This window comes from Corylus avellana, chromosome 5 (assembly GCF_965113065.1).
Source record: "Corylus avellana chromosome 5, dhCorAvel1.hap1.2, whole genome shotgun sequence".
NCBI lineage: Eukaryota > Viridiplantae > Streptophyta > Magnoliopsida > Fagales > Betulaceae > Corylus > Corylus avellana.
This window is the reverse complement of record NC_142494.1, coordinates 25863339-25882442: the sequence shown is the minus strand read 5'-3', so window position 1 is coordinate 25882442 and position 19104 is coordinate 25863339. Positions and strand designations below refer to the sequence as shown.

Sequence of the window (19104 nt, the reverse complement as noted above, 5' to 3'; positions counted from 1 at the left end):
GGAGTACGATTATGTTCCAAGAATATTGGACCCAATTTGATCTCAAAGGATATGCAATCATATCCCAAGTCTTTCGAGATTTCGGTCAGATCCCTGACATTGTAGGCTCGTTGGTTGCAGCATGATGGACTCAAGTAGCTAGACTCAAATGTGGGCCCTGTTTGGTTGGGCTTCTCAATTGTAGCAGGCTAGACTTCCTCGTTGGCCCAATTTCCAATACTACTTTTTACATATATTTATTAAAATAATTTTACACGGGTGACGTGACATATTTGAAGTAATTTTTTATGATATGAATGCAAAAATAACATTATACTTTAATTAAAAAATAATGTTATTTAGTAAAGTACTATATAATAATCATACAATTAAGATAATGTGAGAGTAAAAATTTAATTTTTGATTTGTAGGACAAAAGTTTTTTTCAAATCAATTTGTAGGAAATATCTTATAACCCATTTTAAAATACTGTAAAGTGTTTATAAACATTTAAAACGCATATTAAATTATTAAGGTCATTAATATCAATTTACTAACTTAGACTAATATTTTAAATGTTTATAAATACTTGACAATATTTTAAATCGGTTAAACTATTTTGAAAGCTTATTTTTATTTATGGCTCGCTCATGATAAAAATGACCATTTCAAAGGATCTTCCCAAATTTTTTACACATTTTGGTGCACCGTATTATTATGATGATCAACGAATTTTATGCTGACTGTGTCGTACCTTGTCGCTAGCTAAACGAACGACCAACCCGACCCGTTTCCACCTTGGGTCAGCTAAAAAGTCTTTCAAATTGCAGAAAGTTGGAAGGGACAATCGCCAGAGAGAGAGAAAGAGAGCTGAACCTGCAAAGGGAGAGCCATGGTATAGGGCTTCACGAGGCCTTTCACTAACCTAATCAAAAGGAGTAATCGGCCATGGCTACTAAGTTTCTTTGTCTTCTTTTGCTCTTCAACTTTCATCTTCGCCTCTCTTTCTCCGGTGAGTTTTCTCCTCAGTTTCTATGATTCTCTACGTATTTTGTGATTACTACAATCTGTTTGCTTCGAAGCTTTTGATTGATTAGGAAGAACTAATTTTAGAATTAACCCTCCTTTTGGTTGCTGGGAAAATGGAGGAATAAAGAAGAGAGAGTATAGTCCTCGTATTCAGCGTAATTTGTTTCTAGATTGAACGAGAAAAAGGATGAATTAGGAAAAATATTGAAAAATTAGTTCAATAAGTGGTGGCTTTTTATTTATCAGCTCCTAAAACGACGAAAGGTCCTAAGAGTCAAATTTCTCATTAGCATCCTAATGGAGTTGATGAGCATATTATTAGAACTTAATTTGATCAGTTTCTGATTCTCATGCTGGATTCCAAATAATGCACAAAGACACTCGCATATGTATGTATGTATGTACGTGTCTATATGTATTTGCTTGCGGATCTGTGTGTTGCAGGGTTGCAAGTACAGTTTTAATCTTGATCTGGTTCACTCTTTTACCTTTGAGTTTAGGTTATAGCATTAGCATGGGTATCATCTTGTGCATTTTGGAGCATATGATTGTTTAGGGTTTGAAGTTAATCCAGGTTGTGAGCATATGTGTTGAATTGTTGTGTGGCCTAGCAGGAAAGACCAATGTGATTGGTGTCTGTGGTCATAAACAAGGTCCGAACTACTCTGTATGGGGGCCTTCTCTTTGTATTCAGTTATTAGGTTTTAACTACAAATGCTTACAGCATAAAAGAAAAAAGAAAAAAAGAAAAAAAAAAAAAGGTGTTATTATTCTTTTTATAAGTAATTGCAAGTTCATTAAAAAGCGCTAATGCTTAACCGAAGTACACTAGATGTATACAAGAGAGACACCTAACTTGAAGAAGAAAAAAAATCTAGAAAAACATTTAAGCTAGAAATGTTAAAATCAAAGGCAGCAAATCAACAGTAAAGTGTCTTAAAGAAAAAAGCTTTTAATTCCACTTATACCTGTTCTCAAAACTCCAATAATTTATTTCCCTCCAATGACACGACAGAAGGCAGGACGGTATCATCTTTCAAACCGTATCAAATTGAAGCCTACTAAATTGCCCTCTCAAGCAAGTAAAAATGTCTACCACTTCACTAGGCATAACCCTACACTGCTAAAGATATTGTTTCGAAGAGCATTGGCAATCTCACAATGGAGTAGAAGGTGATCTACTGACTCCCCACTCTTACACTTGTAACACCGATCAACCAAGATGACAATCCGCTTCCTTAGGTTATCCATGGTGAGGATCTTCATTAAGTTGTCCACTGGCAGTCTCACAATGGAGTAGAAAGTGATGTACTAACTCCACATTCTTCTTACACATGCAACACTGATCAACCAAAATGACAATTTGCTTCCTTAGGTTGTCCATGGTGAATTTTGGTGTTAAAAAAAGAATGAAGTGCTTGTTTCTCTGTCTTCTAGATCCCTCTTGTATTTTTTTTTATTTTTTTTTTTGCTTTCTCTTTCTTTTCATTAACCCTAATTGCTAGGTTGCCATCTTCTATTTTGACCTTGTCTTTTGATCTTCTCCTCTAATTTCTTTCATTATAGTAACCTAGTCCATTAGGTTACATCACCAGTGGAAAAAAGTTTGTTGAAAAAATGCAAGATGGCAATACCATTTTTGTCTTTGTCATTTTCTTATTATTTGGAGTTGATTTAAATTTTCAGATTTGCTCAAGCTAAACTATTCCATTTTCTGGTATTGGTTACCTGATTCATGTGACAATCTCTCTCTCATGATAATATATTTTGAAAGATAGTGAAATGAGAGCACCGGGAAGTATGTATTACTTGGCTTTCGAAGTTTATAAGAGTGCACTTCTAGCATGATTTGTGGTGAGGGGACATTTCTGTGAAGGGAGAGATTTCCTGTTTTATTTCTTCTAGCAGAGACAAAGGTGCTTCAAAATGTTCTTATTTCGGTACTTTGGGATGTGGGGAGACCTGCTCTTGCAACCTTGGATTTGCCGATGCTATTCATGGGTGATAATATTTTTATTTTTTATTTTTTATTTTTTATTTTTTTATGAGTAATGTTGTATAACTGGGAATTAGAACCAGTTGGTTCTATTTTTGATTTGCTATATTCTAATATTATGTTGGGTAAGGGGGAGGATCCTTAAAGTGGAAGCTTCACTGTAGTGTTAACTTTGGTGTTAGCGGCTATTATGAAAAATGAAGTGCAGTGTCCTTGAAGGGGTATTTGATGCAGCAAAGAGACTAGGAAAGTTGCTTTTCCATTTTTTTCCTGGTTAGCTGCCTGAGATAAGATCTTAGCAGTGGATAATCATTTTGGGGAAAGATCTTCCTTGGTAGCAGCAAAAGAATTGATTATTTACTGCTTCATTTTCCTGTGGCGAGAGAATTATGGTCTTTCATCTTTATGGTTTTGTTGCTTTACCTTTTAACCCCAAGGGGTTGGCTCATTAGTTGGACAACTTGGGACTTTGAGTATGCTCCTCAAGGTCTTAGGTTCGAAACCCAATGAGTGCAAACTGCTTCTTGGGGCCATCAGACTGCGGGTTTGCCCCTTGAATCAACCGAGGTGCACTTGCGGGAAACTCCTTGCTGAGGGCTTGTGCACCCTCGGGATTTGTCAAAGCGAAGCTCCGGATACCTGGTGCCAAATAAAAAATAAAAATAAAAATCTTTATGGTTTTGCTATGCATTTGGTGATGCCTGACAAAGTGGTTGATGTATTTTTCTGCTAGAAAGGTTTGTTTGGATGGTATAGAAGTAGTTAGGTGTGGAATGCAATTCTGGTTGCCTTTGTAGATGTTTGGTGGGAAAGAAATAATCAGACTTCCATTATTGTTGAGTTGCCTATTTTTTAGCTTAAATCTATTATCTTAGGACTTATGATTCTACTTGCACTTTTTCCATTTGTAGGGTTCACAGATTTCCTTGACTTTAGATTATAATTCTTTATGGGAACCTAATGTTTACTAGTTGTCGGCAGAAGGTTTCTTCTCTCTTTTAATAAAATTTATTATTACTTTGGATAAATATTTGGGATCAAGACTTATTTGAGTTTGAGTTGAATATTGCTTTGGATTTATCTGTTTTATTTTGGTCAATGGCACACTAATTTAAAGAAGCGTTTGAATTGTTTTTCTTTTAGATAAAAATAGTGTATGTAGGCTTTAATTAACTAGTACTGCCATGCATTTGAAAAATGACGGAAGTCCATCATAATCTACAAGATTTACTTTTTATGTGTATATTTATACCTATGCTTATTATGTTTCCTTCACCCATTCTTGTAACTAAACAGTTTACATCTTTCTCTTCTCTCTCTCATTCAATTTTGTATAGTTGATTCTCATGTTCTTGAATTTATATTGTTCTTAATTTTTGGAGCTTCAGGACAGTTGGACTCTATGGAGTCAGTTCCTGATCTTCAAAAGGAAATGTACAAGGTTATTGATGGATATCCTTGTGTACGACTGCTCAATCTTTCTGGGGTGATTGGATGTTCAAGTAAGTTCCTGGAAAGGCTTTCTGTGGTGTATTTCATGAAACATAATATTCATGTACTGAGATCTTGTGCATTCTTCTTTTTCAAGACCCTGGACGAGAAATGGTTGTGGCTCCGATTGTAAAGTTCAAAATTGCAAATGAGCTGTCTCAGTCATCTGCAGTTTTGGTGTCAATGGATGAAGTTGAAAGTTTCTTCACCAGGCACGTTTTGTATTTCCTTATTCCCTTCTTTGTTTTGTTTGTATTAGTCATTTATTATTCTTTTTCTTCCTTCTGGCTCTTCTACCAGAGACATGTTTCTCTAGGTTTGTCTCTCCAATAACTAATAAGTACAATGGAATATATATGTTACCATGGGTTAGGGATTATCTTTTGCTAATAACAATTATTTAATATATCAAAATGAATTTACCTGATCCATGTGGAGGGGGGCGCTTTAATTTTTCATTAAGCATTAAAAGCTTTTCCTTTGATTGTCAATTTTCAGCTGCACCGAACGTTCTGAAATCTGGTTACATGTCTAATGTAGTACATCATGTCCTTTGGAATGTGGTTCTTGAATTGTTGCTTGGGTTTTGAGGATAATGTTTGTGCTTTTCAATGTTATTCATTGGAGATATGATTATATTTCAGATATCTCTTTATGTTTCAGAATATGGAACGATTCAAATTTTGCTAGTAATATTGCTGGTGTTCTAGTTGAATCGGGAACTGAAATGAGAAATAAGTCAGAAGGTAAAATGCCTTTATTTTTTCCCAAAACAAAGTTGGATGAAGGGATATTTTTTGTTGCTGCTGACACTGGCATTGTTCTTTTAACTTGTAGGATTCTCTCCCGATCGAAAGTTTCCACAAGCTGAATTCTCTCCTTACCAAAGTGCCAACTATGAGTGGAACCCAATTGTATGCTATGAGTTTGTAGTCTGGAGAAGTTTCTTACATTTTCACAGTATCAGTCAAAGTTCAGTCTTTTGGTTGTTTTTTTGGCTTTTTCTTGTTCTTTTTCTTTTCCAACCTGTTCTTATGCTTTCGTTAGTACTGCCATTTAACGAGCCACGTCTTGTTGGAAAAAATCTTAATACATTTAGGGGTGGTCTATTTTATCTACGGAGAGAAATGAATGATAGGTGTTTTGAGGATCACAAGAGGACTTTGGAGGAGATTAAGTTTTTATTTTTCAACACTTTGCATCTTTGGACATTTGCTTATGTTTTTTTTTTGGTGATTAGTTATCATGATTTTCTTGTTCACTTCTTGTGTACATGGGGCATCTTATGCTTTTAATGATATTTTGATTAATTATATATAAAAAAAAAAGAGTAATAGATAAGTGACAATGATTGGTACCAAATTACGAGCTCAAGTTAATTTCTCACTACATAATAGGAATGTGTAGAATAGTTCTATGGTGGATAATCTAGATGGATTGTTAATTCCAAAACTAGTCAAGATGCTTGGAAAAAGAAAAAAAAAAGTTTCCATTTTACTGTTAAATCTTTGAATTTCTTGATGCAACTGAAAATTGGTAAAACTTAGGCTATAGGACATCCTTCTTCACTGTCAGTTTGACTAGCTGAAGCTTTATGATTTTGCATTTGCAGGGATCGGGTGTCATGCGGAATGCTTATAATTTTCCTGTATTCTTACTTTCTGAGAGTAGCACGTTGACCCTGCAGGAGGTAACGTATTGTTTGAAATTCGTACCCTTGGCAAGATATCCCTGTTATGGTTTGTCGGTAATTGACACTCTTGATAGCCTCTGTGGTGATTATTCTGTTATGAGATGTCTCAGGTAGGTGCGGTTCTCTTGATACCAATTCATGCAGATTTGGAGTATTCGTAAATTTTTGAGTCAGTTATGGTTGTTCAAACATGAAAACAATAAGTACTGCTTGTTTTCACTAAGATGCCCGAGTTTGGAATTTGACAGAGTACAGGGCTGCTCTTTGGTTTATTTTCTGTTATCAAAGTGAGAGTTCTCTAATGAAAGGAATATATTAAGAGCATGATGTACTATTGAATAAGAAGAGACCTTGAACCACTTGTCTCAAGTTTTAGTAATGTCTAACTCATTATTGGATGTCAGGCATAGCTGATGTTGTTGTGCGTAAATGCTACACATGTATAAGGAGGTTGAGGCATCACATGATCATTTAGTTATGCAATGTTTGGAAGCTCAGAAATTATGGTGCTAGAGTTACTAATTTTCGGAAAGCTATGGTTGGGGAATGGAAAAGTAGTGTATCTCAGAGGATGGTGTCATTATGCTTGATGGTGCGATTGGATTATATGCAATACCTGCGGTTTAAATGGAATGAAGCTTCGATTTCATATGCTTAAGATTTTTCTTCCGTAGATCACTATATTTATGGCTCCTGGTCCACCCTTCTTTTGAATCTTCTTTTTTCTGTTTATATTTTGTACTTTATGTCTCTCTAAAGAGCTAATTTGCCCAATCTTTTTTGAATGTGATCTGCACTTGGTGCATCTGAACAAATTCTGAGGTTTTCTAAATGATTTAAATGTGCATTTGTTTGCATTAATATGAAGCCATTGCAAACTTTGAGAATTATAGTTGGATATTTTTTTCCCCTCTTGTGGGCTGGATTGGATTGCAGCATTGATATGAATTTTATGTTATATGCTGTCATATATTCATGCAGGCAGCTACCAAGAATGAGAAAAACAAGAAAGCTTACACTGCTGATGTGGCTGAATTTGATCTGGTGATGCAGGTATCTGACTCTTTAATATGGTTGTAATTATCCACATTTAATAACAGGACTAAGTAACAGTTTGCAAGCTTGTTTGATGGACTTATTATTGAACTGTAATACACTTGGCTTGGATTAGACTACAAAAGCTGGGACTGGTGATTCAGAATCTTGTTTGAAAGAAGGGACTTGTCTTCCATTAGGTGGATACAGGTGAGGTTCCCTGGGATTTTCCGTTTTTGATAATGCTGTTTAACAACTCAATTTGTTAGCACGTTTTGCAATTTATAGAGTTGTTTCATGGTGTGATCATCGTCGTGGTAATGTATTCAAGCATGTCAACTACTTAACCTCCCACAAAGGAACACCTGGATGTTTTCATTTAATTGGTATAAATAGTGTTATCTTAATATTACAAGGGTGCTTGGCAACAAGTAAATGGTCTTGGTAAATTGTGGAGATTCTGCAGTAAAAACCAATTTCATTCTCCGACTTTTTTTTTCTTGTCAAGAAGTAGAGACTTGTTTTCAAAGTAAGCCTTTAGACGATTAAGAGTAACTAATTTTAAGACCTTTCTGGCAGCTTCTTTTCAATGGGTAATAGATGCCAAATCTGTCAGATTGGTGGTAACAATTAACCATATTAATTGCTTATGAACCTAATTGTCCTTAATAGGAAGCTTTGAATCGACTTTTCCTACATTTTATTGGTTTTCCAAGTTTTTGGTGCGGGGCATGGTGTGTGGATGTGTAGGGTGGCTTAATATTACTCCTTTGGAAATCAAAATTTTACTCTAGAGTTGGACTATTTTTCAGGATTCTAATTAAAATTAAAGACAGAAATTGGGGATACAGAGAGTTACACTAAAAAGTTACACCCAATAAGGGAGAAGAAGAAGAACACAGTTAACTATAATACTTTTTTTTGGTAAGTAAACAGTTAACTATAATACTAACCGTGCATATTATCAAAATTAAATGTAACTAAAAGATCCCTTTGTTCTTTTTGGTATTTCTCTTGTATAATACCCCCGTATAATGATACACCTTTTTCCTTTTAAAGGACTTATCGCTTATCAAAAAAAGTAAATAAATAGAAAGACTAGAAACTCGTAATTATTATTGATCCTGCATCAGGAGGTCAAAGAGGGGAATTTAGAGAAGTGAATTATTTCATAGAAACTTTCAGAAGAGCCTGGTCTGGTCCAATTTAGGCACTATTGATGAGCTACACTGTGTTATACTTCCCTTGGCAAAAAAAAAGAAAAAAAACAGGAGAGAACAAAAAAAAAAGAAAAAGAAAAAAAGAAAAGAAGAAGAAGATTTGAATGTCTAGAACTAGCACTTAGTGGTTTAGATTTTTTTCTCTTCATTTTTTTTCCCTTTGTTTCTAATCATTTTTTGTTACTATAAATTGTAAGTTTTTGTTTCTCTATTGTGAAGGGCAGTGTTTGGTCATCCCTTCCTCCAATTAATGTTTCTTCATCTGACCAATCCAAGCCGGTAATACTGACGGTGGCATCTATGGATTCTGCTTCATTTTTCCGGGACAAAAGCATTGGTGCAGACTCCCCCATATCTGTGAGTTCGATTCTTTTGATGAATATCTCAACATTTGAGATTAATCTAGAGTGTTACAGGTTTATTGTTGCCTAATTAATCGCATTTAACTGTGTTTGGATCAATTTTAGGGATTGATTTCATTGCTAGCAGCAGTTGATGCACTTTCACACATAGATGGTCTGGATGACCTTACTAAACAGGTGCAGTTGAGATGAGTTTTCCTTCATAATACATTGTTGCTATTTGCTTATTGTGATGAACATGTTATTATAAGAATAGACTATCTTTTCTTTGAGGTCTTAGATTTTGGTTTTAGTGATTTTCCATGTTTCCTCTAAGCATTAAATTTACAGTTTTAGTAACCTACTCTAGTTTAATTATGTCCTTGGTTTTGTATGTTTGCGTTTTAGAACAAATTGTTAAAAAATGAATCTAGGCTTGAGTCAAGTGTATATGATTGGTCTTTGTTGAGGCACATTTGAGGGATTGTTACCTTTTGTCTCTCTGAGCTTTTTGTCCTCTTCTGGGCATTCATTGCTGCTGTTAGGAATTGTCTATTAGCTGTGTTATATGGTGATACCATGGAAATTTGATGTTGTAGGTAAATGCATTCTTTTACTTTGGGTCCTTGGTGCTACATTTTATTGTATTTCACTTGTGCTTCATCTTTAGCTTGCCTTGGGTTGTAATGTTTGATAAATTAATCTAAAGCAGTGTATAGCTAAAGGGGTAGTTAATGATAGAAAATAATGGTGGATCTACATGTGGTTAGTGGGCCAATTGCTCACCAATATTCCACTAAGTTTAGGATTAACTCAAAATTATTTAAGTTAAGGAGGTGTTTATTTAGTTACCCCACTAAATATTATCAAAAAAAAAAAAAAAAAAAGGAAAAGCAAAATGTGGCCTTTCAGGAATATAGAAATAAATGAGATTTTTAGAAATTACTATATTTTTTTTATCAATGCTTTATTTCTGCTTCTTGAAAATCAGTTTCTTGAACTTTTTTCCTTTCCTTTTCTTTTTTTAATGAATAATAATTTATTAGTAGAAAGGCAAAGCCCTCATACACAAAAGGTATACAAGAGATACTACCACCCTAATGGGACAGTTTATCTTTTGGAAACAAGTGGAAGTAATCTCTTAGCTGGATTAATTTGTAGTATCTTCAGAATACTTTTCTGTGACTTGTTTTATTGCTGGCATGCACTAAAAAGTGCTCTGTTTGCTGACAATTGCTTAATTCTGTTGCAGCTTGTTTTTATAGTTTTCACTGGAGAGGCCTGGGGTTACCTTGGTAGCAGGAGATTTTTATATGAACTTGATCTACAGTCAGATGCGGTTAATGGCCTAAATAACTCATTAATTGACATGGTAGTCTTCTTCTCTTGGTAAATCGAACTCTTATAATGTAATCTGGGAGTTATGTTATCTACAACATAGTAGTTTTATGCCAATCTTTGTGTGGATAAGCATAATTTTATCCATGTACACATATTGAGATACAATTGTGAATGGTATCTTGTTGTTTTTATACACTGGAAGGGTCTTATTTTTCATGTATTTTACTTTTAACTCACCATTGTGACCAGAGGAAAAATGTTATGGCTAAATTGGCTATTCTTTAAATATTGGGAAGAATAAGATAAACTTTTTATGACAATTTCAGGAAACTTATGATTTATTGGATAAATTATCTAGGTTTCTTTGGTCTAGAGTGTTAGACAACTCATTTTGGCTGCTCTACGGGTCCTTGAAGGTTTGAAGGAAGATAGAGGTTTAGTTGCGGAGGAGATTTTGACGAAGGTCGAGGTGACTAATGATTTGGAGAAGGATTACACTTCCGGAGGAGGCGAGTTGGAGGCAAAAATCAAGGGCATTGTGGTTAAGAGAGAGAGAGAGAGTCAAGTGCACAAAGTTCTTCCATCGAATGGCCGATCCTAATAAAAGGAACAATTCCATTGAGCAACTGTTGGTTAATGGCTCAGTTGTTACGGCACCGAGCAGTTTAGTTGGCGCCCTAGATTGGATGATCTCTCTCTTGACACCATTGGGTTAGGGTGTGTGTTGGGGGGGGGGGGGGAGACCCTTTGAGGATAATGAGGTCTTTGCAAGGCCCCAAGTCCTGATGGTTTTACTATGGGCTTTTTTAAAGCTTGCTGGGAGGTGATATCAAAGACTTTCTTCCTATCAGCTTAGTGGATGTTGCGTATAAGATTGTGGCCAAAGTTGTCACTAATAGGTTGAAATTGGTTGTGGAGAAGATTATCTCTAAGCCTTAGAACGCTTTCATCAAGTGCAATCAGATCCTACACTCAATGCTCATTGCCAATGAGTGCATTGATGGTTGGCTTAGATCTGAGGTTCCAGGTGTTCCATGTAAGCTGGATATTGAAAAGGCTTTTGACCATGTCAATTAAGATTTGTTTAGGGTTAGGGGGAGCTATCTAGCCACACTAGATTTGATATGGGGGATGGCTCCAAAATTCGTTTCTGGCATGATGTTTGTTGTGGGGCTCAGACTCTTGGCATTGCCCGTTTGAAGGACGTTGCAATGGCGGACCATTTGGAGCTTTCTAGTGCTTACCATCAATAGAATATTATCTTTCTCAAAGCGGCTCATGATTGGGAGATGAATCATTTTATCTCACTCTTTACCTTGGTGTATTCCATTAGAGTGAGATGGGACGGTGAGGGCATACTTCATTGGATTCCTTCCAAGAGAGGGTTGTTAGATGTAAATTTTATTATAAGGTTCTTGTTCCCCATAATATCACTCATTTTCCTTGAAGGAGTATTTGGTAGAATAAGGCTCTCTTGAGAGTGGCTTTCTTTGCATGGTTGGTCGCTTTAGGGAAAATCATCACCATGGACATGCTAATCCTTACTGTTTGGTGGTTGGATGTTGATTTCTTGTGTGTTTATTTATTTATTTTTTTTCTCACCAATATTTTGGTTTCTAGAGTTGGAATTAGTGTTTTCTGTTTATTTAATGCATACTATTATGGATGACGGGGGTTAAATTAGGCTTAGGGCTAGGATTAAATGTTAGTAGGGTTCTAAGATTTTGCCTTATTAGATGGAAGATTATAATATCATTCTTATAGACCTTTTAAAAAGTGCCTGTGAATTTTTGTGATTACTCTAGTGTTTGCTCGATTCTGCATCCAAAAAGATTGTTTTCTTTATGTTTCCAAAACACAAAACTGTTTCTTTTATTTTACTTTTTTATCTTATAGGAGATCTCTTTTTGTTCCATCAAGTCTTCTTTGAATACAAATATACAATCATCAATTATGAAAACTTCAAAGCACCAAACAACTCTTCAGATTTTTACAAAATTGTATATTACAAAATGATAAACCCCAATTATATATATATTTTTTTGGTTTTATTTTATTTGTTTCCCTCCTTCGTTAAGAAGAAATTATCCTCTTTTAATTGCTTTCATTGTCTATAAATATTACCATTAATTATGAAAACAACCTGAAATTTGCATATATTTAAAGTGTCATGCTCAAGAAACCCCTGCCACAAAAAAAAAAAAGGTACAAAAGAGAAAGGAGTCATGTTATGTGTATTTTAGTTTCGTGTTAAAGTAGGTGGTGGGTTGACTTGTACCATCTGGAGTTCGCTTATTCTAATCTATGGACAAATTTGTCAAGAATCTAACTTTTGGATCATTGGATTATATTGTGTAGGTCATGGAAATTGGATCTGTTGGGAAGGGCTTCAATCAAGGGGTTAACAAGTTTTATGCTCATACAGTAGGGGTGAGAACTCTTTTTTATTTATTCTTTGAGCTTAATGTAATTGTTGTCTACATGATTCATGCAACTTCATAAAAGCATCTTGCATTTGGATTCTCAAAGTTCCTGTTGTGTATTATTTATGTATATCACAGCAATATGGTTCTGGATGTATAAAAGGTGTAGTTAGGGCTATAATCGAATCGAGCCAAGCCGAGTATTGAATGTTCAAGCTCAGTTCGTTTAATTTTTTTTGAACACGAGCTGAGCTCGAGCTTTCCCCCGAACTAGATAATCTGTTCAAGCTCTGTTCATTTATTTTTCAGTCGAACTCGAGCTTGTTCACGAGCTACCCAATTAATTTAATTATTTCATATATGAAGTAAATGTCGTGATTGTTCAGTTTTTTTTTTTTTTTCCTTCTGATTATTAGTTATTTAATTGTTGTTAAGATTTATTGTTTGGGTAATTAGAGAAATTAAGTCAAATATTAAATAATCTAATCTCAATTTATATTTTTACTTATAGTATATATATACATACACATAAACTCACTTATATACACACCAAGACACTTATATCTATATCCAGACTCACAATTACAATAATTCAACTAATATATATTACCCTATAAAGAACTTTTCTTTTTATTTTTTTAAATACTTAACATGTTCTCATTACAAAGTTAAAAATAATAAAAATGAAGTTATATGAGCTTATACGAGCCAAGCCTAAATATATATGAGCCTAAATTTTTTGTTCAAGCTCTGTTCGTTTAATAAACAAACCGATCTTGAGCCGAGCTAATCCGAGCTGAGCCCGAGCATGTTCACGAGTAGCTTTGCTCGCTTACAGCCCTAAGTGTAGTTTATGGTAGAGGTCTGGTGGTTGTGGCAGCAGGTGGTAGAATATTGACTTTTCACTATAACTTGAGGTGATAATGTTGGCAGCAATTTTTAATGGGGAAGGGGTGATGTCAGAGCAGTGGTGTAGTTGCACCGTGAATTGCAGTTTAGTTGGAATGTCATGCACTAAGGTGAAGGCGGTATTCCACTAATGTTTTCTAGTAGCTTGAATCTGAAAACCAGGTTTGTTTGATGTCCACCAAAACTATATCTAGCAATTGACTGACACTGCAGAAGGATGGGAAAGTCATTTGATTTAAAATTTGTTGGAGGATCTTTGCTAATACGTGCTCTATTCCTAATGCTGCCCAATATGATCTCATATATATATATATATATATGGTGCAAATAGTAGCATTCCTATTTGGTATTTGTAATATCATATATCGCAGAATGACATTGGCAAAAAGTTAGAAACTAGTGATTGGAGTGACAATTAAGTTGAGATATGAAGGTGAAAGATCAAGTTTTGGATTCATTTGAAATGCTACTAGTTGGAATGCTCTTCTGCTTTTTTGTGAATGCAGTTAGTTATAGTAGATATATGCAAAATAGAAATATAAAAATAGAGCAAACAATCACAAGGGAGACAAACAGGTTTTACGTGGTTCAGCCTTAGTCCTATGTGTACAATAGAGAGATTACAAGAGTGGCACAAAACTCTCAAAAAACCCAAACCTCAAGCACAGAGATTGTTTTCACTTTTCAAATACTATTATTGCAATAGAAAGAAATAAAGAGTCGCATGCGGTGCACACTGAGGAAACTTGGTGCACCTCCATAATTTGAGCCACATCTCCATAACATGACGTTTCCTGACCAATAAAGTCACATTGTACTCTTTAAAAGGCCACAACTCACAATCAGTTCCATGAAAGTGGGTTCTGGAAGGACAGATATGGATATTTCCGTGTCTTTCAGCAATTTTGCATGAAGTGGCTGCTTGAACCTGTGCACTAACACTTGATTGGGGGAAAGAAAGGGAAAGAGAAAAGTTGTACATACATAATTTTTGGTCAACAAATACTCAAAATTTTCATTGGATATTGCTATCTTGACTTGTCCCTTCACTCTTATCAATCAAGAGGAAATCTTCAAAGCGTTATTGGATGTCCACTTATATTCTGGTCTTTGTATCCAAAGATTGACTCAAAGTTATAATCATTTAAATGGCATCATAAGATATTGACTTGACCTCATGAAATTTAATGCCATAGTTTGCTTAGGAAATGTTGGAGCTTGATTATAATTCCTGTTAGTATTACTTCTTTCGCTGCTTATCATACGTAATATATAAATGTATGTACAAGCTCCATGGTTTCTGTGATTCCAAGATCAGCCTAAATAGTCAGCATGCCTGTATTGCATACACCCTATAACTTAGGTGGTGTTGTTAGCTGAGCTAAACCTAAAAACGTATGCTTGGTTGTAGGTTTCATCTGCCACAAATGAGACATTGAATGCCCTAAAGCGTGCTCAAGATTCAATGAAATCTGAAGACATAATCATCTCGCAGGCAAATGTTTCAAATCCTGGAATACCTCCATCGTCCTTGATGACATTCCTGAGAAAGGTTTTGGACAGTAGATTTGAAGTCCTTTTTTTACTTTTACTTTTTCTTTTTTTTTTTCATCCACAGCTTTATGTTTTACTTTTTTTTTTCCTTTTTTTTTTTTTGGCGGGGGGGTGGCATTCCAGGCACCTAATATGATACAAAGTTTCTTTCCGGTTTTAACAGAAATTAAACCACCCTTGCATCATATCAAAACAAAAGATTGGGTCTTTTATCTTTCCCCTTGCCAGCTGGTTCCATTATTTTTGTTTTAATAGTTTCTTGGAATAATTTTTATGCTGATGCATCAGGTACTGCCAATTTACCCTGTATTGGACATGTAGATGTTCTCCTGTGTTCAGAACCTTGTCATCCATTGGTTGGATGTAACTAAATACTAGCCAGTATGACTGTTCATGTCCTACTTACTATGCTTAGTTTGCCCTTTTTTTTCCGATGCCATAGTCCCATCCTGCTTTGTGTTCAGCTACAGAGACAAATTGATACCAGAGGTGTGACCCTTGAGTGCTTTCTAAAAAATATTTCGTTGAAAATCATTTGCATTCTTTTACTATTTTTTTAATAGAGTATGAGTCTTATTGTGAAAGGCATTTGGTATAAAATTGCTTCCACATTTTACTGACATTGACAAATCAATATGGGACGCCCTCTAGTCATGTAGTTTGTTGAACTACAATATTATGAAATTTGAGTTCTGCTGGACCAAGACGAGTCTAAATGAAAACTAGATTTATGCAGCCTATGCAGAAGCAGCCTGGACAAGGGATGGAAAACATTGATGATAGTGGTGATGGTGACATTGAAAGAAATGACAATGATACTAGACTGTGGTGTCACCATTGCACCATTATGATGGAAAGATAAAAAGGCAAATGAATTGTTTAGAATGATGCAGTCAGGCTGTTCTTCCAATATAATGCATATAATAAATAACACTTTATGAAAAATAATTTTTAAGAAGTGCCAAAGTGGCAGCAGCTTATGTACACAGTATACAAACTAAATGCAACGGTGGATCATCAATTTATTCAAAACACCCACTCTGCCATTAATAATTGGATTGGGTTTTGAACTGATATTCTTATTCCTATACACTTTGTTCTTCAATAAAAGGATGTGTTGAATGCCACATTTCTAAGGGAAACCTCATTATTTGGATACACAGAACTCTGAATCAGAAGAATTTAAAATTGAAGGAATAGAATTTGCAGTACTGTCTAGACCAATTCTTTTTTTTTAAGCTTAGCCCTTTATTGGTTGTGTGAAGATCTTCACGAAGTTTTCCTTTTCTCTCTCTCTCTCTCTCTCTCTCTCTTCTAGCAAATTGTTGCTGCTTACACAATTTTTATTCTCTTCTAACTCTAATGGTTATTGGCTGCTTCCTCCTCCCTCCCAAACCCTCCTTCTTACAGAATTCACTCACTTCTGGCGTTGTATTAGAAGATTTTGATAGTATCTTCAGCAACAAGTTTTACCATAGCCACCTTGATGATATATGTGAGTTGGTTTTTTTATTCTTGGATGTGTCTCTTCTTCCTTGATTAAATCATCCTGTGTTATACAGCTATACCTGATCTCTATTCTTTTCTTGTTCTTTTTCGTTTTGGTGCAGCAAATATAAACTCTTCAGCTGTAGTGGCTGCAGCTTCCATTGTTGCCCGCACCCTTTACATACTTGCAAGCGGCAATAAAAATTTGAGCAGTTCAGCTCTATCTGCTATCAACGCGAATGTCTCACTAGTTGAAGAACTTATGGGTTGCCTATTAGACTGCAATCCAGGTCTTTCTTGTGAGCTGGTGAAGAACTATATATCTCCCAGCAGTAGCTGCCCCAACCATTATGTCGGTGTTATCCCTGATGAACCTTCCTCCACACCTTATCTTGGTTATAAAGATGATGTCTCCAGATTCTTGTGGAATTTTCTGGCTGACAGAACATCTATTCCCAGCAAGAATGCTAGTTCTGTTTGTTCACAAGGTTGCAGCAACAGAGGTGAAGTTTGTGTTAGGGAAGAACCAGATGGAAAGGGAGTTTGCGTTATTTCCACAACCAGGTATTCCACTTGCATACAAATACTAATTTATAATGGGCAGTGCAGAGCCTGCATAAACATGCTTGATTAAACTTTAGGATGTTAGTGGCACATTTATTTTTTTTGTTGAAGAATGCTTACCCTAGCCCCTATGGGGTATTGACTTGTCTTGAATTTGATTCATTTTGTTTGAGAATTTTCCCTTACCACTCCCTGCTACAATTATTTATACATGAACCTCATCCCTGTAGGGTCCCGGGCCTTAGCTGGTTACTAGATTTTACGCCTGTAAATGAGACAAGCTGTTCATGAGCATTCGAATTTCAACTCACTAAGAGTCTGTTTGTGTTGGTTTACAAATAGATGCCAGACACTTGCCAAAAAAGAACAAAGAAAAAATAGATGCTCAATTTTTTCCCTTATCAGCCATTTAATTTCAAGCAAAGAAGTAAATCATTTTGACTCCTGTAATTCAAATCAAATTCAAAAAATGTATTCTTGTACAGTTTACAGATATATTTGTTTTGGTTTTGACTTATCAAAAAAAAAAATATTTGTTTTGGTTTTGATCTATGAATAATACTACGAATATATGTGAAATTGGGTGAGACCCCATCAGTATTTGTTGGACATTGACGTATCATAGTTTGTCCCTTTTAACTTATATAAGCCTTCCCATTTTGGCTATTATTGTCTTGGAATTTATTTTTCCTTTTGTTTTTGGATTAAACTTTGGCTATAAATAGGCACTCCATGTTTTCAACTTTGACGTGTAAGCCTGCAATGATAGTGAGTGTCCTATCTTTTGAGTAATGAACTAGTTATTATGGCAAGGATCATAGTGTTTTAGTGTTGTCCATATTCAAATGTTAAAAAGTTTGTGGGCTCATCGAGCGGCTTGTGAGCTCGATAAGATTATGTCAAACCAAGCTCAAGCTCAGGTTTTAGAGCTCAAAAAGATCTCAATTGGAGTTCAAGCTTGCATAATTTTTAACAAGCCTTTGAACAGGGCAAAGTTTGGTTCGGCTTGGCTCATTTGCAGTCCTCTTAGCTTCATCTCTTGTGTTGATGGGTTTATGGTGAAATAAAAAAAAAAAAAAAAAAAAAAAATTAATGGAATCCTAAGCAAAGCCTGTCCTGGACTCAACTTTGGTTGAATATGTCAATTCGACAGTCTCTACCCCTCTTATTCATGCTAATAGGGTTACCTAGATCAAACTGAACTTTTGACATTTTTGCTCAGCTACCTTGCACTTTGTGCGTTACTGCCCTCATTGCCTGTGTAAGGGCAGCATGGCCTGATTGAAGCTTTTCATTTTGTAATTGGATGAACATGATGAATTTGCAAGTGACTTGCAATACTTCCGTGTTATGATTATGTGTTATTAAAGACAGAAGAGTAATTTTCTCAAAGTTGTTAAGGCTTGTGGTTGATGATTACAGGTATGTTCCAGCATATTCAACACGGTTAAAGTACAAATCTGGAACTTGGATTGTCTTGCCGCCCAATGCCTCTGATCCAATGGGTAAGTTGGATCCTGTTTGGACGGAGAGCAATTGGAATGCAATTGGGTTCCGGATCTACACGGTGCAGCATGCTACTTATGACGGTCTTGTATTGCTTGGTGGAATCACTGTCACAGTCTTAGCTTATGTTGCAATTGTAATTACAAGAGCCATCATCACAAAGACCTTGAAGCGAGATTGACAAGGTTTAATTAGGGTGAAGTTTTGAAACATTCATGCGTGGACATGGTAGAAATATGATGGTAAATACCCATTGAAAAATTTGTTATAGGTTGTAGATTTTTGCATTTTTGATGTTGCATTTTTGAGCTTCATCCTTGTGCCATTTGAATTTTGCTGGAAGTTGGTAACATTAAAGTTGTACTGATATCCTACACATTTTAGAACAGTGAATGGAGTTACCTAAACAGAAAACTGGAGCACTTTTTATCCTCAGGCAGTTGCTGGACTTCTAATCACACACACACACATACACGCGCATATATATATATATATATATATATATATAAGCCAAAACCCCTCATAGAAGTGCCTT

At 35.4% G+C, this 19104-nt stretch overlaps 1 protein-coding gene across 2 annotated transcripts; it reads left to right on the top strand.

Annotated features, from left to right (window-relative positions):
* Positions 1-812: 812 nt before the first annotated feature.
* LOC132180467 (Zn-dependent exopeptidases superfamily protein) lies at positions 813-19008 on the top strand. 2 transcript variants are annotated; one of them, XM_059593304.2, is made up of 16 exons: positions 813-991; positions 4393-4506; positions 4593-4707; positions 5159-5241; positions 5333-5409; positions 6108-6185; positions 7170-7241; positions 7360-7433; positions 8668-8800; positions 8911-8982; positions 10037-10156; positions 12484-12555; positions 14869-15009; positions 16422-16506; positions 16622-17063; positions 18486-19008. In XM_059593304.2, the coding sequence occupies exons 1-16, from the start codon at positions 928-930 to the stop codon at positions 18748-18750; spliced, it is 2007 nt and encodes a 668-aa protein (XP_059449287.2). In that variant the 5' UTR covers positions 813-927; the 3' UTR covers positions 18751-19008. The 2 variants fall into 2 exon arrangements, with proteins under 2 accessions (XP_059449287.2, XP_059449288.2); XM_059593305.2 differs by lacking the exon at positions 10037-10156.
* The last annotated feature ends 96 nt before the right edge of the window (positions 19009-19104 follow it).

What these genes read in the sequence shown, in the direction of transcription:
- LOC132180467 (XM_059593304.2), top strand. Translation starts at nt 928, where the DNA reads ATGGCTACTAAGTTTCTTTGTCTTCTTTTGCTCTTCAACTTTCATCTT. An exon ending in ATAACTCATTAATTGACATG is followed by an intron (nt 10,157 to 12,483) that starts GTAGTCTTCTTC and finishes TATATTGTGTAG; the next exon opens with GTCATGGAAATTGGATCTGT. An exon ending in TTTATGCTCATACAGTAGGG is followed by an intron (nt 12,556 to 14,868) that starts GTGAGAACTCTT and finishes GCTTGGTTGTAG; the next exon opens with GTTTCATCTGCCACAAATGA.